This window comes from Eretmochelys imbricata, chromosome 9 (genome assembly GCF_965152235.1).
Source record: "Eretmochelys imbricata isolate rEreImb1 chromosome 9, rEreImb1.hap1, whole genome shotgun sequence".
Taxonomy (NCBI): domain Eukaryota; kingdom Metazoa; phylum Chordata; order Testudines; family Cheloniidae; genus Eretmochelys; species Eretmochelys imbricata.
Window position 1 is genome coordinate 90,793,954 of NC_135580.1, and position 25,639 is coordinate 90,819,592.

At 43.7% G+C, this 25,639-nt stretch overlaps 1 protein-coding gene across 1 annotated transcript in view; it reads left to right on the forward strand.

Moving 5' to 3' along the window:
* The window catches only part of NRK (Nik related kinase), a 123,420-nt gene that overhangs the window by 77,208 nt on the left and 20,573 nt on the right, over window positions 1-25,639 (forward strand). The window contains exons 16-26 of the mRNA XM_077826233.1: window positions 2,968-3,099; window positions 4,195-4,262; window positions 5,306-5,421; window positions 8,680-8,768; window positions 10,253-10,371; window positions 15,768-15,861; window positions 18,434-18,610; window positions 19,474-19,603; window positions 20,000-20,158; window positions 23,049-23,192; window positions 25,027-25,161. Coding sequence (XP_077682359.1) covers window positions 2,968-3,099; window positions 4,195-4,262; window positions 5,306-5,421; window positions 8,680-8,768; window positions 10,253-10,371; window positions 15,768-15,861; window positions 18,434-18,610; window positions 19,474-19,603; window positions 20,000-20,158; window positions 23,049-23,192; window positions 25,027-25,161 — 1,363 coding nt within the window. The remainder of the gene's footprint in view (window positions 1-2,967; window positions 3,100-4,194; window positions 4,263-5,305; window positions 5,422-8,679; window positions 8,769-10,252; window positions 10,372-15,767; window positions 15,862-18,433; window positions 18,611-19,473; window positions 19,604-19,999; window positions 20,159-23,048; window positions 23,193-25,026; window positions 25,162-25,639) is intronic.

The following is a 25,639-nucleotide window of genomic DNA, read 5'->3' on the forward strand; positions in this document are numbered from 1 at the left end:
TTTTTCAAACAAGCATGGCCTGCTGTGTGTTGTGTCCTCTTCTGTCATAATTCCCATGCAGAAAAGAGCCCATTACCTCAACTCAGTTAGGATCCATTCTTTGGTCCCAAGGCATCTTTCTGAAACCCACAGGGAAGCCTCGGGGATTAGGAGTGGGTGGTATGCCCTCACTTGTGCTTATAATAAAAACACAATGTGATTGAGCTCTATTTAATTCAAAATCATCAACAGAGCTTTCCTTGTAAAAATGATTCGTTCAGACAAACACAAGGAGATGCAGTTATCTCCAATACCCCAGGGTTCCACTGCTTTTGATTTATAGGGTGTAATTCTGGCTCCATTGAAGTCAGTGGCAAAACTCCCTTAGACTTCAGTGGGGCCAGAGTTTCACTCATAAGTGGGACCTGAATTCTATGTTAGCCTTGGGCTGGCTATCTGCACAGGAATAGACTTCACCCATAGAGCACCTGGTTGGTTTGTCCAGTCACTGGGGCCCTGATTCAGCAAAGCAGTTAGGCATGTGCCTAATTTTAAGCATAGGAGTAGTCCCCTTGATGTCAACAGAACTGCTCGCATGCTTAAATTTTTGCACACACTTAAGTACTTTGTTGCATCAGGGCCTAGGAGAAGATGGAGAAAAATATTCCTGTGTATTGATAACATAGTTCCTATAAAACCCATACCTATCCCCAGGTTAAGCCACTTGAGGGAACACCTTGCAGCCACAGATAATTTTGGTTAAATAAAAACTATTATTAGTGGCAATCATGTTGGGCAAAAAAGTTATTTTTTTTAGAACACAAACTGGAAAAATAGACCATTAAATGTTCTAAATGCTTATAAAGCTGTTTGCTCCCAAAACTGAGATAAAGCACCTTGAATCTCTAAGCAGATAAAATAGATAAAACTGTGTCCTGCATCTGGTTTTCCCATCCCAGCCTGGAAAGTGTAAACTGGGATTAGCTTATTTTTCTTTTCTTTTATACTTTGTTCCTTTCAATATTTGTTAAGGAATCTTAATGAGGCCCTATTGTTCCCATAAAGTAGTCCAGGATGAGTTATATAGACTTCAGAATCATAATACGTTATGTTTCTGAAATTCTGTGCCTAGTTCTTAGTTATTTGTTTTACTTGTATTTTTTATATAAATTACAGTATTGAAAATTAATGAAATATTAAGTAAACAATAATCACCTGTTTATAGTATCTTTCTACTGAGCATTTTAAACATTTTTACTGCCTTCAATTAATTAATCAGTAAAATACCACTCTGAGGTATTGTATAGAAAAAATGTGTAAAGAAACTTCACTCATTGAACAGCAGCTACCTCTGGAATGAACCACAGCAGCTGTTTAACAGAGCATAGCGACACACAGTAGCAATTTGGGACAGGAAGTTCCCACTGAATGCACAGAGGGATTTTAAGCAGGCAACATGTAATTTGGTTTGGACACAGGTTTAGTACCTTTATTCTTATTAAACATTGCAATGGTATCTTTAAGGCCTGGAAGTGATCCTGGTTTTATGGTGCTTTTGAAAGGAGGTACCTTGAAAGGAGGCAACAAGATGTTAGCATGCTTGGGCATTGCTTCAGTCCTGATTCAGAAGGAAGAATGTCAACTAATGAATAACTAATACCACTTCCTGCAGTCCCTAGATGTTCTCTGGAGTGCTCCTGCCATGCTTAGCATGTGAGATCTGACAGGATAACAACATGAGAGATTATAGCTGCAGGCATCTCTCTGATATTACTAGCAACGCCAACTGGATTGCCACATAGAAATTCCTCTGGATGGACCCAGCTCATACAACACCATTGCCATATATTTTCCCTTATTCTTTTCTTGAATCAAAGAAGCTTGCTCTTTTCAGAGACCATCATCACAGTGGACTTTTCTGGCTTCTTTCACCCCATGGATGAGTCTAGTTACACTGCGGAGCTAGATTAATAGAATCATAGAATATCAGGGTTGGAAGGGACCTCAGGAGATCATCTAGTCCAACCCCCTGCTTAAAGCAGGACCAATCCCCAGTTTTTGCCCCAGATCCCTAAATGGCCCCCTCAAGGATTGAACTCACAACCCTGGGTTTAGCAGGCCAATGCTCAAACCACTGAGCTATCCCTTCACTCAAAAGGATTTTATTTCTTAGCCAGAAACCTTAAGTAGCAAATGCTGGGTATTTGAAAGTTTTCTTTTGAAAGTTTCTTTCTTTTGAAAGTTTGAGTTTTTAAGTTTTTAAACGTTCTTTCATTTGGAATGAAGAGCACGTGTGAGAATATTTTCCTGCCAGTTCAGGCCAGCTGCTGGTTAAATACAACAACCTGCTTTTATCAGGGTGCTTTTTTTAAACAGACATGGGCCCAAATTGGCACCCCTTGATTTGACTATCCCTGAGCTTTGGTGAAATTATTGTTTCAAATCTGACTCAGGGCTTGGTCTCATCTTTAATTTGTACAGCTCTTGGGAAAAACTGTTGGTTACATTTTGGGGAACACATTTGCAATACTTAACTCTGAAAATAGGAGTATTTGACTGCTTTATATGCAACGTGCATACTGGAAATTAATTCTTCCATGAAATATTCATTTTGAAATCTGTTTGATTTGCAGCATATGGTTTATACCATCCAGTTATGCAGTTGGCCATGTACTACTAATGAAATATTAGCTTCTTTGGGTTGGGGGGTTTTTTTAGGACGAATGTGAAGTATAAGAAATTTTTACTGGCAATATATTTTATGGTACCCATTATCCCCACACACACACACACACATCCTGAAAATAAATAAATTCCTTTACAAAGGTGAAGATAAATGAGACTGTGTTCATGTGCCATGGTCCTTATTTAATGCAATATGTCTGCTTTGCCAAATACCTGGCTATACCAACAGTGTGGTGGTGGTGATGTTTGTAGAGTGATTCTGGCTGGGGGATAATGTTTGACATAAACTTCATTTGTTTGAAGAGTGAAAACCTCCGGACCAGTAGAGACGTATACCACAGCAGTTCACTGTCAGACATGGTGATAACACCAGTGAGCCCAGGACAGGATGATGTATTCTGGAGTGTTTGTCAAAATGAAGAGCAGCCTCCAAAGGTACTGGAAACTGAAGGGGTATATGTTCCAGCTGGCCATTATTAATAGTGCCTAATTCAGCTTCACTGAAGTCAGTGGGATGCATTCCATTGACTTGCTTCATTAAGCATTGAATTAGGTCCTTTACCCCCATACATATTACCAGAACTTATACATACGCCTTGATACTGATGGGCACATGACAGATAGATCTGCATCAAGGGGAGAATTAGACTCCTGCTGGGGGGTTCCCCCCCCCCCATCTCACTATCCATTTCTTAATCTACAATTAATGTACAGTTGATAGGAATGGCTATTGCAGATTAAACCCAACACACTGATGAAGGGGTTATGTGTGAAATCTTGACAAAACTCCCATTGACTTCAATGAAGCCAGGATTTCACCCTGTAATTCTGTCACTCCCTGTGTTAGAATAGACTGATAGGATATTAGTAAAATCACCCAGGAGTTCAAAATTGGTTATGTGGCTGAAGAGATCTTGTTAATCTGGAAAGGATAATGTAAAAACATGGATTTGGGTAAATATAATAATATCTGGCCTAACTGAGTGAATGCTATGTATGTCAGTACATGTAATATATGTGTGTGGTCGTGTATGTGTAGACACTTATTTAGCTAGACCAACTATTTGGTTTCTTTCCTCCCTGCCCCCTTCCATCTGCCCCGGGTTTTGAAGAATCTAGTTACACTGCAGAGCTAGATTATTAGTTCACATAATTCAAAGGATTTTTGTTCCTTTTTTAGCCAAAACCCCTATGTACAAGTGCTGGGTATTTGCATATATATGTTCTACTGCCTCCTGGGTGGGTGTGTTGTTTGTAGCAATTTAAGGTAATTCACCCTGTAGGCTGGTAGTCCCTGGACAGGAACAACATTTATGTGACCGGAACTGTATTTCCCCCATTCACCACAAAAACTGACCCAACAATAAAGTAATTTCCAATAAAAAGACACATTCCCAGAATGTCCCACTGGAGCATTTTTCTTCTGTGTGTTTTAGTCTGTCTTGTATTTATGCAGGGCATACGTTGGGATTATTAACTGAGTATATGATATCAGAGTAGCGAACTGAAACATTTGGTTAAATCTTTAAGGTTCCAGAAAGAACAACCTCTAAATTTTACAGCAGGGATCATCTTGGCCGTCAAAGATGTCCTTCAAGGTAAGCTCCTCTGTGTTTTGTGCTTAAACTAATGTTGATTTATTACCAACAGGAAAACTGAAGCCAGCTCATTAAAATCAAAGCCATAACTTCAGGAACTCCACTGTCAACGTCGGTTCATACTTCATTTAATGGCCATGACAATTATTCCCTCTTTGGAGCCAACTTACCCACAAAGTAACCCAGCCAAATGTTCTGACCTTGAACCTTAACGAAGCTTCTAAACCCGCTCACATTTCTCCTCTTAACAGTTTACATGTGTGATTTTGAACCCAGATAAAACCCGCTTGTGGCTCCGCTTCTCTTTTTGCGTCAGCATAATTTTAATCTCATCCTATTATCAGTCCCTAATTGCACTGATAATATGCAAGGGCCTGATCCTGCACATTCGTATGCAGGGCCTAGTGCTGGCTGCTCTGAGTTCTCTCATTTGGTCCAGTAGTCTGAGCACAATGAATACAACTCAGTGAGCACAATGAATACTGACTCTCCATTGCCCTGGATATGGTGCCATCATTCACACCAGTGCAAAAGTGGGTGTAAAACCCTTCCATGCAGCTTTGCTAGCACTCGCTTGGCACTGGTGTAAATGACTGCTTGAGGAGCAGGCTAATGGAGAATCAGACTCATGTGTGTCACACTGTGGGCAGGTGGTAGAGGTCAGTGGGTTTTGGCAATAATGCTCCCAATTTCTGTCTCTGACTCTGCATATATGCAATTTAGCCGTGACTTGTGGTGTTTCTGCCAATAGCTTCATTACTAAATATGCTCTCTTTAAGTATTATAGGATGCAATGCAAAAAAGAGACATGGGCTAGTAGTTAAATCACAGTGTTTGGAGTCAGGAATGCCACAGTCTTCATTTTGACCTTAGGCAAGTCCCTTTATCTTCCTGTGTATTCTGTTCTCTGTTTGTAAATGGAGGCAATAATACCTACCTCCCTGGGGTGTTCTGAGGCTGGATTCAGTAACATCTGTAAGTGCTCTGAGGCCCAGGAACAGAAATGCAAAATATTTGGATATGATTTTTGTCTTTGTGTTTAGTAACGTGCAGCAGCCATCTCCAGGGGGACATGCTCTGAAACTAAATAGCAGCAGCAGCTCTCCTGGCAGCAGGCAATGGGAGATGGGATCTCATCTCAGCAAAAGATCAACCTCAGGTGATTCTTAGGTCAATGATTTATCAATCAAAATGTGTAATGTTCCTATGCCTTGAAATCTGGTACATGTTGAGTCCAAGATGTCAAAATCTTGCATACAAATTTATATTTGTGTTCACTGCATGTCTTTTCATGACATGATTTTGATTGCTTTCTGGATTGTATGGTCTGTGTTCCAAGCACGGAGTTAAAATAGAAACTGTTCCTTTTTTGAGTGCAAAACTGACAGTGAGCATGTTCCCAGATGGAAAATGTAATAAACTGTCTTAATTAGGAGGTGAAAAACAAAATCAGTGTCTTTTTATTCACTAGTACTGTTGAAAGTCAGTAGATCTGGTGTTATGGGTACATTGGCCTAACGCTATAATAAGGGTAACTCACCGGAGCTTTTCTTCATGACCTTTACTACTTTATTGGATTGCTAGCTAATGAGATGATACAGTTTAGCAGCTGTTATGCATTAACATTTCTGCACTTTATTATTGTTTTGGCTGGGGAAGACATGAGGTTCCCCATTCAGCCTCTTATGAAACATTCCTTTGGTATATTATAATTTATTGAAAAATATAGTGAAACTTTTAAAAGGGGCCAAAAGCAAATTATTAGACAGAGACAACCACATGTAGAGTAACCAAAACGTGTGGTGGGTTTTCAGCTTTGCATCGTACTTGTGGATGAAGACCTGCATAGCTCGCTTGGGTTATGCTAGTCCGTGCAAATGCGTGGTGGTACAAACTCAGATTCCTCTTAAATATGTGGCTTGAAGCACCAGCAGGCAGGGACACGGAAGGAGAAGTAGACAGCCTTATTCCTCTCTAGTTACTCCTAAATATATTATGTCATTTGTTGTAGCCATGTTGGTCCAAGGATATTATAATTCTTAGAATTAAATGTATTTTTAAATAAGACCAGGTGGGTGAAGTAATGCCTTTTATTAAACCAACTTCGGTTGGTGAGAAAGACGTGCTTTTGAGCTATAGAGAGCTCTTCTTCAGGTAGCTCGAACGCGTGTCTCACTCTCCCCAACAGAAGTTGGGCCAATAAAAGATATTCCCTCACCCACCGTGTCTTGTTTAAAAATACATTTAATTATAAGAATCTCATCGCCTTGATGTCAGAGTACCAGTTACGTATATTAAGCCTGGTTGGCCATTGCTTGTGTAGCTCTCTGCAGAATGGTAGCATTTGACACCCACTTTGCACTATGTAAATGGCTACTCAGGCAGGGGGAAATCGTTGGTGTTTCTATTGGCGTTAAGGCTGATATCATGGCAATGAGCATCTTAGAAATTCATTTCATAATAATATGGAATTTAAAGAAAAAGTTATTTTTAAAGTGATGTTCATGTTAATTTACAAAAACTTGACAAATTAAGGCCAAATTGCATATTTATTGCAGTCACACATTCAAGCAAACTTTGCTTTAAATAGCCATTGGATATAGAAAACTTGGCTTCAAGAAAAATCCAAACCACAGTCTCAAATGATTTGACCTTGTTTTTCTTTTGCTTTTATGTCATTTTCCTTTTCAATAATAATTCAGCAAAAAGCAATCATGCAGCAGCCCAGCGCCACTTCACAGTCACTGTCTGATATGTAACACCTGTGCTATTCTGGGAAGGGGAACTAAAAACCTCACTGGCCATGGAAAGAATTGAAAAACTCCCCAGTGGTTTAACCTGTCTCCTTGGGTTCTTAAGTGTAATTGAATGACAGCTCGTTCTGATGTGTGGTAGTCAGGGAAAAGTTTTATTTTCTCAAAGCCAAAGGAACAGTGAATTAGGTGTTTAAATACATTTAAACTAATATAGCAGCCTAGTTGCTTTAAACACTCAGTGATTAGTAATGAGTTTGGAATCAAAACAGCTTTAGAAAATGCTTAAATCCATATAGTGATTGTAATAAAATTATGTAAATACACAAATAACTGCCTGCATTATTGAGTCCTAATCTGGCCAGATGCAGCCATCCTTACTCTCCCTGAGCAATGTCTTGCTCTGCAAGTAGTCCCGCTGATAGCAATGGGACAGGTTATGTAATAAGTTACTAAGCAATGAACTGAGTTATGAGCTGCCTTCCATGCCGGTGCAGAGGAGTAAGGGGCAATAGGGTGCCCATGTACTTCCTTTCATGGGCCAATTGCATCATTAGACCATATGTGGAGGAGGACAGCAGCGATCCTGGACAATTCTGCCCTTCCTGTGTAGCTGCTTGGGAAGTAGCCAGTCATGGATGGGGAAAGGGCAGAGCCTTGGCTACTCCCCCCACCCCACACAGACACACACACACATATACACAATGTATCAGACAGCACAGCTAAGCCAGCAGTCTGTGCCAGGAGAAGTGCTGACATGGCTTATTACTGCCAAAGAATAAAGAGAAGCAAGACCTGAACAGTGACTTTCCAAGGCAACAATCTTGGAGGAGGGGGCATTCCCCTCTGCTTTTAGCAGAGGGAGCAGTGCAGTTTTATACACCCTAGCTCTGACTGCTATGGCAGCTTCGCTTTCAGTGTAAACTTACCCTGGCTTCCACAGGGCACTGGCTTCGGAGAGAGATGAGAGCTCTGAAGTTTGGACAGTGGCAAAATGTCATAAAATATTCTAAAAAATGTAGGGCTTGACTCCCTCTTACGAATGGGAGCAGAGCCATTGATGTTAGCGGGACCGCTGACGGGAGTAGGGAATACTTACCCAAAGGCTGGGTTACAGGATTGGGCCCTCTATGCTGTTTCTGCTCTACAGTCAGATGAAGTGCTTAGGAAAACATGCACGTGTGGTTTGGGGCTCAGGGTTTCCATCCTCTGCTTTGGCCTGCAATCAGTGGAGCGCAGCTGGGTGGCACCCCTGCTGTGGAATGTGCCAAGCAATCACTGATGTGATGAGCTGTTTAAGAGGGTTAGGCTGACCCGTCGGCCCCAACCCTGGCATGTCCACTTTCCCCACTCTTCTCGTTCAGAGAGCTGCTGCTTTTCCACTGCCCACAGCGCTTGTGCGAGCCAATTGGCTTCCACTCTGCCGGCCTCACCCTAGGCAGCAGCAATGCATCGGGACTTCCACAGCCATGCAGGGCTGTGGGCCGGGGGGGGGAGGGGCCGGCTCACCCTAAACAATCAAAGGAAGGCTTCCCTTTCCATAAAAGAGAAAACAATACAATGCAAGCATAGGAGGCCTATGCGCGTGTTGAGGGATTGTCCTGTTGTTGTATGTGCCATGTATTTAATGCTTCTCTCTACAACTCTCCTTTTGGGGAATCAAGGCTCGTCCAAGGCAGAGAGCCCACTGTCCCAGAACCACCCGCAGCAGTTCAAGAAGTCTGAAAATGCTCCTCACCTGGCCCAGTTTTCAGTAGGTTCTTTTACTGCCAATACTGTTTTGGTTTTGGTCACACTTTCTAGTAAGGGTACATTTATAAACAGTATAAACGTTTTAATTAATGGTTAACCAATTGTTATAGAGTCCAAGTCAACAGGCTGCTCATAGGCAGAGCCTATAACCCACTGTAGCAGAATCAACTGCTGTTCTTATAACCCTCTGATCACCTACCACTTATGACTGTAACACGCTTAATAATGCATTAACCCTTCAGGAGCTGTGTATAAATGTGTCTTTAATATAAAGTATGACCTCTGTTTCTTGGGTTTGTTTTTTTTTATTAGTTCAGCCTTGTAAAGTTGGGTGTTTGCCCATCGGTTCAGTTAACTGGAGCTAACATGCCCTGAGCAAGAGATCATACATGGAATGTTTGGTATTTTAAAAGTTGCAGGGAAGGGCCTAGATGGCTTGGAGGAATGCATAGCCAGAGACTGGGTCAAATCTAGAGCAAACCTGTAGCAGCCTAGAGTTCGTAAGGTCAGCTAGCTGTTTGGCGGTCTGTGTAAGACAGGTTTGGAGGAGAGGGAGGATGGTCCAGGGCTTAGGGAAAAGGCCTGGGACATCAGAGAACCAGGTTTGCATCCTTTTGTGGCCTTGAGTAAGCCACATATTCACTCTGTCTCAGCTTCCCATCCTTAAGAAGGGGGATAGTAGCACTTCCCTATCTCACAGGGGTGTATTAAGACAAATACATTAAAGATTGAGTGGTGCTCAGGTACTGCGGTAATGGGCGCCACAGAAGTATCATTGGTAGATAAATGATGGTCTCACTTCATTTCCCAGTAGACTTGTATCCACATTATCAAAACCACCATCACAATTAGCATGGTGTCCACTTTAGCAGACTCAGTAGAGGCCAAGGGGCTCCAGTTTAGGGCTAAATTATGGCATTTACCCACTGGCCCAAGTAGGCAGCTGGGCTGAGGCTCCTTGAAGCACAATCCCACCCCAAACAGCCTGGGGGAATGTGTATGTAAAATGAAAGTGAGAGGTTTGTTTTTCCTGTGTATAATACCTCTCCACACAAGCATTTTCTACACAGGTATTAAAGCCCATCCCTTGAATACCATTGAGATTTAACCTAACCTTGGCCCCAAAATTCAAAAGTAACATTTTTAAAGAGCCAAGATTGGATGAAAGGTGCTTATACTACTAGTGAGCATTCACCCTGCTAAATGGTGGTGAGATGTTTGAGCCTAAAATTAACAGCTTGGTTAAAATTAACCAGACGCCATTGCTAGAGGAATTCAATCATTTTAGTTCAGCTCATTATTCTTTGTGTACTACCTGGCTCCAGTGTGGGGCGGTGCAAAAGTGTTATCTGCCTAATAAAGAGTTTTAGTTAAAAGTTGCAGTAACTATTTACCAACTAGAAATGGAATAAGGTGGCTGCTTGCTCATGTGATTTTGCAGTGGATTCTTAAATGGGAAAATGCAATCGAGTTTTCTTTCTTCAGAGTCCAGCCTTCTTCGCCAAAGGGAAAGACGGTGCCAACATGTTCTCCACAGTAGCAGAATATTCATCATCCAGTGATGAACTGCTCAGCAGCGATGATGATGATATGATTCACACAAGGTTAGCTTTTTTTCTTTTGTTACTAATTTGTTAACTCTCAAAGGACAAGTTGGTGTAAATGAGCACAGCTGTATTGACATAAGAGCCACCCCTTTACGCCAGCCGACAATGTGGCCAGTATTATTTTTGATTTTGCAACATTATTACAGTGATCAGATGGTGTATCTCCAATTTGCATGCTTTTTATCAAGCTGATCTCAAAGTTTTTTATTCTCCTTTAGCTTTCCCGTTCTCTATTGCAGTTTTTGTGAGTGAGATCTGCAAGGCCTACCAGGCATTTAAAAGGCATATTTTCCTGAGAAATAATTGCTTGTGCATTGCTATTACCAGTTGTTTCCAGAATGCACATCTATTCTGCCCTGCATATGCTCCTGATTTGTGTTTTACCGCTTTCAAAACACGGGGGGGAAATGTTGAAAACTCTCTAGCTTGTTGGTTTTTGTTTTACATAAGGCCTTATTTTTCTTGAGTGCCCCTCTTCCAGACTTCCCTGTTGTGATCTGAAAAAGGACGTTTTTATCAATTGTAGGTGAGAGTTCATTGTAAACCTCAGATAATCCAAAAAACGTATTGCTTCACTACATAACATTAAACCTATTACTTAATTTTTAGAGTTTTGTGGCCCTCTCATGCCATAATAATTCTGAAGTTTCTCATCACTGTCCTTTTAACTCCACATAATTCTCTTCTAAATTTGAGAATTGCAGGGCCTTTTGTAAAAGGAAATTCACATTATGACCCCCATGAGGTTTGCCTTTAGATATATGGAGTCATATCTAGAAGTTTTGTGCCATCAAAAGTATCATCTCACCTATTAGATAATAACCCAATCTCAGTTGAGCACCATTTCAATTACATGATAGATCTGCAGGGAAATATATCCTGATTAATGCTAATTGGATACAGGAGGCCCTAGTGGTCAAAGTGAAATCTGCAGCGAGTAATGAATCTTTTCAGAACCTGGATAAAAGTTCCATTCCCACAGGAGTTAAGAATTAAAAACTTTTTCCTTCCCACTAAGTACGTGGTCCAAAGCCCAATTAAGTTCATTGGCTTGCATGGGCTTTAGATGAGACACCTAGGGCCAGGTTCTAACTGGCCATTGAAAATAAGCATATTTCCTTATTCCCAGTCAGGGGTGAAAGTAAGTTAGAGGACATATCGGTACGCCGGAGCCCTGAGCAGGGGGCATGGCCTCAACCGGAAGAGGCCGGGCCTTAAATCCCCGGGCCCTTTAAATCTTGATTGAAAGGGCCAGGGCTCCAGCTGCAGTAGTGGAGGTTGGGAGCCCGGGGCCCTTTAAATCACCCCTGAGCTACCAGCTGCAGAGGCGGCTGGGAGCCCTGGGGCTCAGGGGCGATTTAAAGGGCCCAGGGCTCCAGCTGCCGCTACCGCAGCGGAGCCCCGGGCCCTTTAAATCACTGAGGAGCCCTGGGGGCTCCCGGCTGCCACCGCTACCCCGGGGCTCTGGGCTCTGGCAGAGTTTTAAAGGGCCTGGGGCTCTGCTGTGGTAGCAGCTGCCGGAGCCCCGAGCCCTTTAAATGCCCGCTGGAGCCCCCCCGCCGCTACCCCAGGGCTTCAGCAGCAGGATTCCGGCGGGAATTTAAAGGGCCGGGGCAGTAGCGGTGGCTGGAGCTCCGGGACTCTTTAAATCCCCACCAGAGCCCCCCCACCCCTACCCCAGGGCTCGGGCAGCAGGGCTCAGGTGGGGATTTAAAGGGCTTGGGGCTCCAGCCGTCGCTACTGCCCCAGCCCTTTAAATCCCCGCCAGAGCCCCGCCACCGCTACCCCAGGGCTCGGGCAGCAGGGCTCAGGCGGGGATTTAAAGGGCCCCGGGGAGGTAGTGGCGGCTGGAGCTCCGGGGCCCTTTAAATCCCCGCCAGAGCCCCGCCACCGCTACCCCAGGGCTCGGGCAGCAGGGCTCAGGCGGGGATTTAAAGGGCCCCGGGGAGGTAGCGGCAGCTGGAGCTCCGGGGCCCTTTAAATCCCCGCCAGAGCCCCGCCACCGCTACCCCGGGGGCTCGGGCAGCAGGGCTCAGGCGGGGATTTAAAGGGCCCCGGGGAGGTAGTGGCGGCTGGCGCTCCGGGGCCATTTAAATCCCCACCAGAGCCCCACCGCCACTACCCAGGGCTTTAAATTGCCCTATGGGAAAGCCGGTCCTGGTACGGTGCACCGGCTCTTAACGGTACGCAGTACCGGGGCGTACCGGCTTACTTTCACCTCTGTTCCCAGGAGAACTACAAAGCAGCTTTGGTATCTGCTCATATTCGGGCTGAGAACAGGTGAAAGAGAGAAAGCCACATCATGCATAATCTGTCCTCTCTTGGAGTGCATAAATTGCCAGGGAGCTGAAGGCTATGTCCACTTTGTAATTGCAGTATAGCCACATATGAAGAAACTGTTTTGTCCCCTTGGCCAAATCCCATTCACTGTTGCTGATGTGGAGGATCTGAGGAGCACTCTCTGGGCATGTTTTCAGGGGAACCAGGACAGGGGCAGCTGTCTTTCGCCATGGGCTGTTCAGCGGAAATGGTTTGAGTGCTATTTGCTGCTCTGCTTATGTACCGGATAAGTCAGAATTTTCTTTTAATAAAAGACTTTCCTGCATGTGGTCTGCATGGGTTAAACTGTCCATATGCCTGTAAAGTGTATGCACCGGTGTACTGTATTTATGCATATTAATACCACTCCAGTGAGAATGCATCTCCTGGGAGACATCACAATGTTCAGATAACTCCATTTCCCCCTAAATCAGAGGATTTCTTGTGGCTCATTTTTATAGATCAGTTTCACATCTCAGCTCTGAATTTACACACAAAATTCATACGCACCCCACCCCTGGATTTGTATTTCTCTCTTTGGTCACAATTAATAAAAGTGGATTTCAGTTTTCCTTCAGGGCAAGTCCTACTCACCTTCCTCATAAGAGCAGTCCCAGCGATCCCTCCTCTGTCATGTCATGCTTCCTTCCAATTTTATTACGTTTGCGATTGTTTAATTTAATCCCTTTTTCAGAAGCAAGTCACTGCTCTTCTTCAGACTCTGTTCCTCTGAAAACAATAGCCCCTTGCACTGTTATTGCCTTTGCTTACAGAAGACAACTCGGACCGACTGTGATACAGCCCCAGGAGTACAATAGAGGTTTTGACACCAGGCTCCAGAATCAATTAATAGAAAATGCGGGGGTTGGGGGGAGCGGCAGAAAATAAAAATAAACCTCAATGAAGAGACACTTGCATATATCGCACACAAAATATACAAATACAAGTTCAGTCCTCCAATGGTGTTAGTTCAATTCTGATCCTCAACTATCCTGCTGAGGATCTGCCCCTCAGAACGTACCTTTGTTTGTCAGGCTTCATGGAGTGAGCAGAAGCCCGGAAGTCAGGAGATTTGGGATCTGTTGCCATGTCTGCCACTAACTCACAATGTGACCTTGGGCATGTCACTCACGTCTTTCTGCGCTTCAGTTTTCTCATGTATAAAGTGTTGATAACAATAGTTTATGTACTTTTGTACAATGCTTTGAAACTCCACTATGCTGTGCCAGCACGGAAGACAATGAAAGCTCCCATGTGTTTCAAGCGGAGCCAGATCAGGCTCATGGATTCTGTCTCCACTTGATAGGAGGAACCCTATGCACTTGTGCTCTTCCATGCCCATTGTATTAAGAAAAACTGCACAGCTTGACTTGTGTTAGAGCAGAGTGTCATCATTGTTGTCATCATCTCCACCCCAGCCCACGCTCCTACCTTTCCTTACAGCACAATGATGGCTGGGAAATTCTTGTTGAGGGTCACCTGAAGGAGATGCCAAGGGCACCTTGCCCTTCTCATCCAATCCCAGGCTAACTTTGAGTGATTGGCTGCCCTGGAGGCCCTAATGGGACATCTGATTGGCATGGAGGGTGGAACTAGCCTTTCCTTCTATAGGCTGCTGCTGGGGAAGATGTGGAGCCAGTTCCTGCAGCTGTAGCAATTATTTCCCACCCTACGAATGTGCTGAGGGAGGAGTTGGGTGGGTTATAGGGTTTAATACATGGACATGTTACGCATATTTTGTCTAATATATTGCCATTTTCTTTTCCGTTGGGGCAAACTCAGATAGCATTTACATACCTTTGTGTGATTAGCATTGTTGCTACTCTTGGTATAGAGAAAGTAAATAAGGAAGTGTTATTTATTCCTTCTCATAATACAAGAACAAGGGACCACCAAATGAAATTAATAGGTAGCAGGTTTAAAACAAACACAAGAAAGTATTTTTTCACACAACACACTGTCAACCTCTGGAACTCCTTGCCAGAGGGTGTTGTGAAGGCCAATACTATAAAGGGGTTCAAAAGGGAGCTAGCTAGATTCATGAAAGATAGGTCCATCAGTGTCAATTAGCAAGGATGGTCAGGAATTGTGTCCCTAGCCTCTGTTTGCCAGAAGCTGGGATTGGGTAACAGGGCATAGATCACTTGATGATAACCTGTCTGTTCATTCCCTTTGGGGCACCTGCCATTGGCCACTGTAAGAGGACAGCATACTGGACTTGATGGACCTTTGATCTGACCCAGTATGGCCATTCTTACGTTGTTATGTTCTTTGGGGCCTCATGTGGTTCTTCCTAGCCATTTGGGCCAAAATTGTGGGGAGGGAGGTAGTTTTAAACTCCCAGATTATCATTTGGAATTTAGGGTTAATTGTTGCCAGGGGACATTAACATCTACTAGTAGAGGCTCGCAGGGATAGGCTAAGTGATTGCTGTGTATGGAGGCACAGGTTTAAGGCTTGTAGTCCAGACCTTGTGTCTAGGCCTAGACGGGATGGAAGGTTTCATACCGCTAGGGGCCCTCTCTGTGGCTTTTAGGTCAGTAAACTGCTATTGAATGAAAGGGTAGCATATGGTGGGGATGGTTGGCCATGGCCAACTTTGCTGTACAAATACACATTTTCCCCATTTGTTTCTTTATTGTTGTTTCTTATTTATTTAATAATAATTGCAGCCTTTGGACAAAAATTCACTAGTGTGGGAGATACTTTCTTTGGGGGGCAGGGGAGTGGGCAAAGTACATAGTCACGCCTGTCTGAAGTGACTACTCCATGCACCAAATATATATTGCCTAATTGAAGTGGTGTCTGAAAAAATTATATTGGAGTCACTGGGGAAAGTATAAAGTAATCACTTGGTATTTGGGTGGTAGAGGGGTTTCTATTGCAAGTTGTCCTTAGTGCCAGTTTCAGCATAAAGTCTATGTAGATTTGTGTGCAAGCTAATCAGCTTGCTCCCATACAAAAATATCCAAGTGTACTAGCTACTTCAGTGGTGTTAGTTTATTTTAGAATGTGTGTGTGTGTTTTATTTTCACCTGGATTTGGTCTGCTCATTAATTGGAGTTTGTCACCAGGCAACTGCTAAGTAATGGAATGGCAGATTTCTCAAGGACAAGAGTTCCAGATGGAATTGAACTCAAACCCCAAAGCATCGTAATAGAACAGAAGGTAATTTGGACATTTGAAGGTGGGGGCGGAGGGAAGGTGTGCGAAGTCAAATTGCCTATCATTGCTAATGTACAGGGTAGACATCATTTCCATTTCTTCTGAACAGCACTGAGGTCATTTTACTGTAAAGTTTTGATCTGCAATTTCAAATTACACTGCAAATCTTTAAGCGATTTTTAAACCATTTCAGGTTTTGTGCCTCCTATAAATTCTCTTATTATTACAAAATTGTGCCTCCTTATTTGTCTTTCTTTCTTATTGAGTAGAAGAGTTTCTTGAATCAACAGATTTGTTAAAGGACCTACATAACACAATACTATCCGTCATCATAATACAGAATTAGGGTCCAGATTTTTCACCCTCTTTATAATGTTTATAACTTAGGGAGAAATATCCTCTCACTTTTTAAATCATTACCCAGTGAAAAATATCTTCATTCCTAGGAATTTAAGAAATCATAAAGGACCCCCACAAAACCAGTATGTTGTGCTGTCTTACTCCATCTGCTGGCTCAGTTCCACCTGCATTAACTAGCAAACCGTGTTCTCAGAGCAGATGATATTGCTGGTACACGAAAAAAGAAAGCAAACAAAATAGAACCATTCACTCCATTACTGCCTTGAAAACACCAAGCTGGAGGAATAATAATAATACTTTGCTCTTGTAGAGCACCTCTTATTCATGGGCCTTGAAGCACGGACAAACATTAATGAATTTATTCTCATTTCAAGGATGGAGACGATGAGTCACAAAAAGATTGAGTGACTGCCCTCGGTCATAGAGGCAAAGTGTGGGAGAGCCAGCAATAGTGCTCAGGTTCCCAGGCCCCAACCCTGGCTTCTGAGCCTCAGTCACAATAGCATCCTTCCCCTCTTAGGAAGGAATCAAGTGTTGGTTCCCCAACTGAAAAAGCAACAAAGAGCTTAACCACCTTTATAGTTAGAAAGTTTTTCCTAGTATCTAACCTAAATTTCCCTTGCTGCAGATTAAGCCCATTACTTCTTGTGCTACCTTCAGTGGCCACGAAGAACAGTTGATCACCATCCTCTTTATAACAGCCCTTAACATATTGGAAGACTATCAGGTGCCCCGGTCAGTCATCTTTTCTCAAGATTAAACATGCTCAGGTTTTTTTTTAAAAAATTCCTTAGGTCAGGTTTTCCAAACCTTTTGTCATTTTTGTTGCTCTTCTCTGGACTCTCTCCAGTTTGTCCACATCTTTCCTAAAGTGTGGTGCCCAGAAATGGACACAGTCCTCCTGCTGAGGCCTCCCCAGTGCCATGTAGAGTGAGACAATTACCTCCCATGTCTTTACGTACAACACTCCTGTTAATACAGCCCAGGATATTAGCCTAATGGCAAGTTTAAAAAAAAGTAGAATAAAAAATGCCTCACAGCATCCCTTTAATTTCCAGTTGGTTATTTGTCTTTTAAAAGACAAACAGCTTAGATTTAGAATTCACTGCTTGTCTTCAGATACATTGGCCAGCATTCACAAAGGCTTAGTTTACTTCACTAGGTTGTTTATCAGCCAGCAAACCACACAGACTGCTGCTTCTGATTCAGCCGGTGTTCCTTTTTTTCCTTTAGTATAATTCAAAAGGAAATTTCTAATGTAAAACTTAGCATCCCATTGTTTTCCTACATCCCAGCACTGATGGTCCTCAAATACCATCCTTCCCCTTCATCCTCCACAGTAGACAGATCCCTCTGCACTCCACTCACCTTCTAGAACATACATCAGTGCCTCAATGACCCTTTACAAATCCCATCTCAAGGTCCATCTCTTTCTCCCTTGCCAATGGCTCCTAACCCTGCTTTCCCTATGTTTAGTCATTTTCCCTTAAACTTGGGCCGTTGTACCCAGAGCCCTCTGCCCTACCACATCTATAGATGCTACTTGTGTGATGTCTTATAAACCCACTGAACTGACCGGTATTTATCCAGATGTCTGTGATCCTACTGAGGAAGGCTGCAGTATAAAAATGCACCGCATTGATAAGACTGATTCTTAGTCTTTCCAGTCTTTTCACTGTCCCTTCACTGAATGCGATTATTCTGTAATAAAAGCTTACAGCTACAGTAAGTGAAAGTTTTAATGACAAGGACGATAATGAGGTATGGTCTGGGAACAGAGCTGGGATCAAGGAACTCATGAGTTCTGCTCCCAGCTCGGATGCAGACTCCACCTGTGGTCGAGGGGCAAATCATTTTGTTTCTGTGCCTCATTTTTTCTACCCAGATGACAGCACATCCTTACCTACCACTTGGGGATGTGAAGATTTACTAATGAACTAAAGACGGCTATTTTGTAAATAAGGCGCATTACTGATGTTGTATAAATGCTTGCCATAGATCAGCATGTCAGTGCACTGTCATTTGAATTTAATATTTTTGTCGGCTAGACATTTGTGCCATAAGCTGATTTTCTTTACCTGATGTACCACATAGAGTACTGTGCCTCCCCTCACCATGCCCTGCCAGTACTTTCTGTCCTACCTAGCTAGGGTTACACGATGAAACAAAAGTATGTTGTGGTGAATTTAACTTCCCAATCTGTTTTCATGTGCAGAATCATATTGCAGAGAAACAAAGTGGTAGCACCCAGGAAGGACTCTGGAGCATACACAACCAGAACTATCTCCTGCCGGATCTCCTACAGCAAAGCCAAATTTCAGACTCCTCGGTGAACCAGCAAAAAGTTACCCAGAATAGTCAAGGACCTCAGAACAAATCTGTAAATAATAAGGTATTGCTTCAAACTGTGTTCATTAGATTCACTGCAATAACAGTCCCCTCCAGTCCTTCCTTTTCTCCAGCATAGGGGCCAAAGGATCAAATCTTGTCAAGAGAAGAGATCTTTGTTCCCCTTGCTTCTCAAAGAGGCTTGAACCAGGGGCCAGTAGAAAGTCTTGGGTGCCCTAACCCAATCCCTACTTCCTCTCTTGTTTCTCCATCCGTACTCCTCTATGTCCCCCTTACTCTTTACTCCCTCCTTTTCCCCCTACCCAAACATTAGTATACTTCCCCTGCACTCCAGTAGTATACGTCTTCTCTTTTCCCATGGTGCTAATGCTCTTAGATTGCTGCCTTCAGCGCTGTCCTAGGGTGCTACCTTAGCTACTCATCCATCTCTCTGCCGATGGTGCAAATCAGCAACATCAAAGGAACATTGCCAGCACTGCCAGGTGAGGGATAACATTAAAGGTGCAAATAAGTCATAACTCTCTCAAGAGACAGGTCTTTAAAACAGCCCTGGTTTGCTGCAATAGCATCCTCCTGGCTGCAGAGAGGTTTGAATAATGTCCTACTTCAAATCAGACAGCAGGGAGTGATGTAAATGCAAGGTGTCTGTTATTCTATCTCTTCCTCTAGGGACCAATTAGTTCACTTCTATGCTGTGTCTTGTCATGACTCTTTGCTCAGGCTTCCTTCATTGTAGTTCAATTTGTACCACAAACTCGCACTTCAGAATTGTTGTTCATATCTAATTATGTCATGTACAGTTTCATATAAACCTCAGAGAGCTTTCTGGATACCAACAGTGCTACGCAATATCTGTTCCCTGCCATCAACTTCCGAAGTGAAAACCGACCTTATTTTTCATTGTAGACATCAAGTGCTGAAAGTACACCCTCAAAGGGCAGTTCATCATCTACAACATCCTTTACTTCGTTCATAGATCCTAGACTACTACAAATCTCACCTCCCAGCAGTCCAGCAGGGCCTACTTGTAGCTCTCGTGAGTATGCTTGCTCTTATCATAAAATGCATCATGCCTGGCTCTTTTGCCAAAAGCATCTGGCTTAATTCTTGGAAATGAAGACTGGAATTTTCTGGTGACTTTTTGAAACGCTAAATCCATGTTAATAGTGTTGGGTTTCATTGCACTGGCTCCTGATGAAGTGTGCATTACTCTGTTCTTGTGTGAGCCCAATGCATATTCATGAATACATCAGAAACTGTGCAGACATATGGTTCTACCTCATGCTACGTTAAGTTTTGCAGAAACTATTCCCTGGCTGTTGGTGAAACATGCAGCTCTCTGGACTTGCTTTCAAATTGCAATAAACAAGTCATGTGTGGGGTGTGACCAAACACTTACATCTTTGATGACTCTCTGTGTCTTTTCTTCCAGCATCTAGCCCCAAACCAGAGCCTATTAGAAGAGGGAATGCAAGGAAAGGCTCTGTTGTCAATGTCAACCCCACAAATATCCGGCCACAGAGTGACAGTCCAGAAATTCGCAAATACAAGAAGAAATTTAATTCAGAGATCCTGTGTGCTGCTCTGTGGGGTAAGCTTAGAAATAAAGAGGCATCTGTCTATTTAGAAAACAGGGACAGCATGTTTCTGAGAGCATAGGCTGTGCTGAGATTTTGCATTTGTATTGCACCTCATCGCAAAGTGACTAACTATTTACCTACAGCAGTACTTAAATGAAGCCTTCGAGGTGGAAGGTGACAGGCAGACAAATCTCTGTTGCAGCACATTCTGTGCAACAGGGTAGGAGGACATTTTGATGAAGGCACTAAATTAAAATCTTTCTCACTGAAAGAGCCAAGAGATCATCATGCTCTTCCAGAGCATCAGGACCTGGGTTTTTAAGGCCTTGCCAGAACGTTTCCCACACAGTAAACCGCACAATATTTTATGAATCTTCCTTAGCTGAATGAAGTGCTGAATTGACCATGCCAAGCTTTGCCAAATTATCCTTCAGGTTCTGGGGAGTGGAAATAATGCCACACCTGAAGCTGAATGGGTTAAGCCAGTGGCTCTCAAGCTTTCCAGACTACTGTACCCCTTTCAGGAGTCTGATTTGTCTTGCGTACCCCCAAGTTTCACCTCACTTAAAAACTACCTACTTTCAAAATCAGACATAAAAATACAAAAGTGTCACAGCACACTATGACTGAAAAATTGCTGACTTTCTCTTTCTTACCATATAATTATAAAAGAAATCAATTGGAATATAAATATTGTACTTACCTTTCAGTGCAGAGTACATAGAACAGTTTAAACAAGTCATTGTCTGAAATTTTAGTTTGTACTGACTTTGCTAGAGCTTTTTATGTAGCCTGTTGTAAAACTAGGCAAATATCTGAATCAGTTGATGTACCTCCTGGAAGACCCCAGGGGTATGTGTACCCCTGGTGGAGAACCACTGGGTTAAGCCATCCCCTCACATACGCTACATATTCCATAAAGCAGTGGTTCTCAAACTTTTTTTTCGTGGATCACTTGAAAATTGCTGAGGTTCTCGGCAGACAACTTAATGCTCTTTCTAAATGTTGTTTTTACCGCTAGGTAACTATTGTAAAGCGCTTTGGATAAAAGCGCTACATAAAAAAACTTAATAATAATTAACTTTTTTGGTTCTACAAATAAAAGCACACAACTCATATTTTAATACCAGTAGTCCTACCTTTCTAATGTGATGGATGTGCCCTCACTCCCCTGCCACGGCAACCCCCGAGCTGGGGCTGGGAAGGAGGGGGGTCTCTCCCTCTCTCACCCGCCGTGGCAGCCCCTGAGCTGGAGCTGGGCAGGAGGGGGGGGTCTCTCCCTCTCTCCCCCACTGCAGCAGCCAGAGGCCTCTTTCTCTGGCCGCTGCAGCCCTGCACATTCTAAATTCCCCCCACACCCTCCTCTCACCCCACTGCCCCCTCCCACCTACCCTTTATTCCCTCCCCAAGGCCACCACCTCACCTTACATGTGCGTCTTCTCCAGGGTCCAGGCATCTAATTAGTGGAGCCACGCCTGCATGACTCCACTAATTAGGTGGGTGGCCCGTCATTCTCTTGTGTGTGGCCGCCCAGATACGCACCTTAGAGGGAACTATCCACGGACCACCTGAATGGAGCTTGGTCCACGGACCACAGTTTGAGAACCTCTGCCATAGAGTCTTTCTATGGGAATCTTCTCTAGAAGCTAAAACAGATCAAGACATCAATTCTCTCAGAGGCTGGACTCCCTCAACTCCTACAGATTTCTCAAGAGGTACTCAGCACCTTGCAGGATCAGCCACGTACAGAGAGAACCCAGTGGGTATAAATCGGCATAGATTTATTGACTCCAGGGGAGCTACTCCACTTTAGCCCAGTTGTGAACAGGGCCCGCATTTCCTAGTGCCTTCGCTCTGAAATGATTTTAATCATCCATCTGTTTTAGGAGAAGAAAGAAGATGAGCTCTGTGGAGCTGACAAAATATTTATCTCCAGTCAGCTTGAGTCTCACATGAAAAACAAAATAAATGAATGAAATAGGGGAAACGCTATCCAAAGGAAATGCGGATTTCCCATTTACAGCTTCAGTTTTGTTTAATGCATGTTTAAAGGAGGCCAAGATTTTAAATTAAGAACAGAACAGCGTAGCAAAGTCTGTAATTACATGTACACTGAGGTTGAACAACGCCAGGTCCTCATCGGAGCATTGCCAGTAGAAACGATGGTTTTGTGCAGTGTAATACCTTATGCTGTTTTATTTCCACTACAACATACTGATTAGGAACCTTACCAATCACTCCAGCCAAACTGAATCCCCATCCAGTGGGTGTCAGTTCATGTCAGCAGCCCATTGGAGCCTTCACTTCGCTGGGAATAATTAGATTTCAGATGGATTCACTCCATTAATTTGGCATTCGAAAGCGTCTTTATGAAACACGGAAAATTTCACTCCTGAACAATCCACTTCCTAGCATCATTTGTTCCTTTTCTAGTGTGCCCTGTGCTTGGGACTGTTACCCCTCATTGAATTTGAGGTTGGAGTTGGTTCATATATTTTTAAGGTCAGAAGGCACCATTATATTGTCTAGTCTGACCTCCTGCATAACACAGGAGCATTAGTGGAGTTGGAGGTTTTGCAATATTCATAGTCTGCTTTTGGGATCACAAACCAGTTTGAGTTCACAAAGCAGTTTAAATCCACGTTGACTTAAGGGGGACTACTCATGTTTAACACTACATGTGCACTTAAGTACTTAGCTGGATTGGGGTTTTATTGCATTGTGAAGTGGTGAGAATTTTGTAATTCACTTTTCACGAGGTCATCTGCATAGTGCCAGAGAAGATATCAGAGGCAGTTAAGAGAAGGAAGCCCAAAGCAGAGTCAGTTATAGATAAGCGATTAATGCTGAAATATGCTATGACTAAGTAGATAATTGACAGTGGTTTTTATGTACTAACAGGAGTAAATTTACTGGTGGGGACGGAGAACGGGTTATGGCTGCTGGACCGAAGTGGACAAGGAAGGGTTTACTCACTGATCACAAGGAGACGATTCCAGCAAATGGATGTTCTGGAAGGACTCAATGTGCTAATCACCATATCAGGTTTGTTCAGTGTCTAAAAGTATCTGACCTACTTTATAAATTATAAAGAAGAATTAGGTTATGAATTCGGTTATAGACTTTCCTCTTGTAGGACAAAGCAGGACAATTATTTTTGCTAATAGGAAAGCACTCTTTGGATCTCCAATATTTGCATCCTCCTTCCAGATTCGTCTGTGACTTGGGATATGCCATTACATGCTTAATGTGTAAAATGGTTTGTGGGATATAAAAATGTGTTGAATGCTTAAAACATCATTCCATTGCTGCTAAGGAAGTCTGTGTTTGGTTAATTGCTCGTATAACATGTGAGCATCGCTCTAAGCAGATTTCCATCCAAACATTGTTAAATCACATCAATGTATGGCTGGCAAGAGGGCAAATGAATCATGTGGGACCCTACTCTGCAGGTGCTGAGGGCCTCAGCTCCCATTGGCTGCCAAGGCAGCTGAGGATGCTCAGCACCTCACAGGATCAGGCCCTTGATGGGAAGGTTGGAATGGCTTCTATTTATACACAGGTTGGACACAGTGCATTTGGCATAGCTGAAGCCTGTGCTTCCCAGATTTGCTCGTTCTGACTTTCCACGTAATGCAGCATCCCTTTTGAGCCTGTCTCTTGAATCTAGATCGCTATTTTGCCTTATATAGGTCTAAAAACAAAATTAAAAAGACTTCTTGAGATAAGGAATTACGAAATAATGCCCCACCCCCTCTCCGGTCATAGGACTGCTGGTGGTGCCTCCTCCTGGTGGCTCTGGGGATTAGCTCTTGCCAGGCGCTGCCCTCCTCTGTCAGTGTCGCTACCCATCATCTCTTTTACTCTGAGGCCTCTCTTATTCCCGGAGCTGCAGCTTCCTGTTTGTGGCTTGGCCCTCCAGCCAGGTCACTAAGTTCCTCCCCTTCCAGGGAAATGAAAGTCCTTCCAGACCAGCTGGCTGACTGGTGTCGCCAACTCACTGCGCCACTTCCCAGTGGCTGGCAGGGGAACCCAGGCCCACCCTCTACACTGGGTTCCAGGCCAGGGATCCTGTGACAAGCAGCCAAGGTCTATACAGTCCTACTCCTTGCTGATGTTTCCCTGGGCTTCGTCCTCCTTATCTGGCTTCCCCCTCTTTCTGGGTTTGCCAGTCCAACCTCTCTCCTCCCAGGTAGTGATTGTAGACTACTTCCTTCCAGCCCCTTGCTGCTGTCAGCTTCTAGGCTTTATACAGCCCCCTTCTGTTCCTGCCCAGCTGAGATCATTTCCAATGAGTGGCCTGCTGCCTGTCTTCTTCTTCAGGTGCAGCCTGGGCAGTTAATTGGCCTGCTGAGCCCTTTAACCTCTCCAGGGCTTGTGTAGGGTGGGCACCGCATCACACCCTCCAATGGGAATCAAAAGAAAATAGGCGCCTACAATGAAGGCTGACAATTAATTGGAACTGACGAAGCTCCCCCATCCAGAATGGCTTTTCCAAATAATATCTGTAATCCTCCCTTCAGACTGATGTCAGACGTTCAACTCTCCCATCAGGCCTGGGTCTGGGGGCAGCCATTCTGTGGGTGTAAGGGAAAACCTTTGTGTGAAGTCTGAAGACTGGGAAAACAGAAAAAAATAAATACAGGTGTGCAAGAGCCACAATACAATCGGTGTCTCAGTGCCGTGGCAGACATCGGCACCACATGGTGTCTCCTCTTCTGCACTGCTGGCCTCATGTCTCACGTGGCTTCGCTGAAACGACACAAGTCTCTTTGCACTCTGGGTCATAACAATCACTGAGGCTGAATTCAAGAGATTTGTACTGCTCGGAAGTAAAATGTGATGCCTTTTTTTTTTTTTTCTGATCTATGTATGTCAGGCAAAAAGAATAAGCTGAGGGTGTATTATTTATCCTGGCTGAGAAACAAGATTCTGCGCAATGATCCAGAGGTGGAGAAGCGGCAAGGCTGGGTGTCCGTGGGAGACCTGGAAGGCTGCGTGCACTACAAAGTCGGTGAGTCTCGTTCCTAGGCAGCCCTACGCAGTCCTCCTTTCCTATCTGATCACACGTATTGGCCACATTTTCCTTCACCCTTATTGAAAAATTATACCTGGACTCGGTCATTTCTTCACGCCCGCGTGCAGTACATCACGGACGCCCCTCTCCCTTTAACTGCACGCTGCTCCTCCCTTTGCAGCCACTGCCAGCAGGGTGTACTTCTCTTTGCTCTGGCTGAACTGAAAGGCAGGACGCTTCTTCTGCTCAGCCGGTGCTTTCAGCATTCTGGGGTTGGCTGGCATCCTCATTGGTAGTGACATCTCTCACCTCCGTCATACCAGTCTCTTCTTCTGGCCCGGAGTACCTGCACGGTAACGGTATCAATGGGATGCCTGCAGGTAATTGATCTGGATGGGTGTCCCACAATTCGTCCCTAAATTGTATAAGCCCTAAATATACATATCAATGTTCTCCTTAAGTATGCAGTAAAATG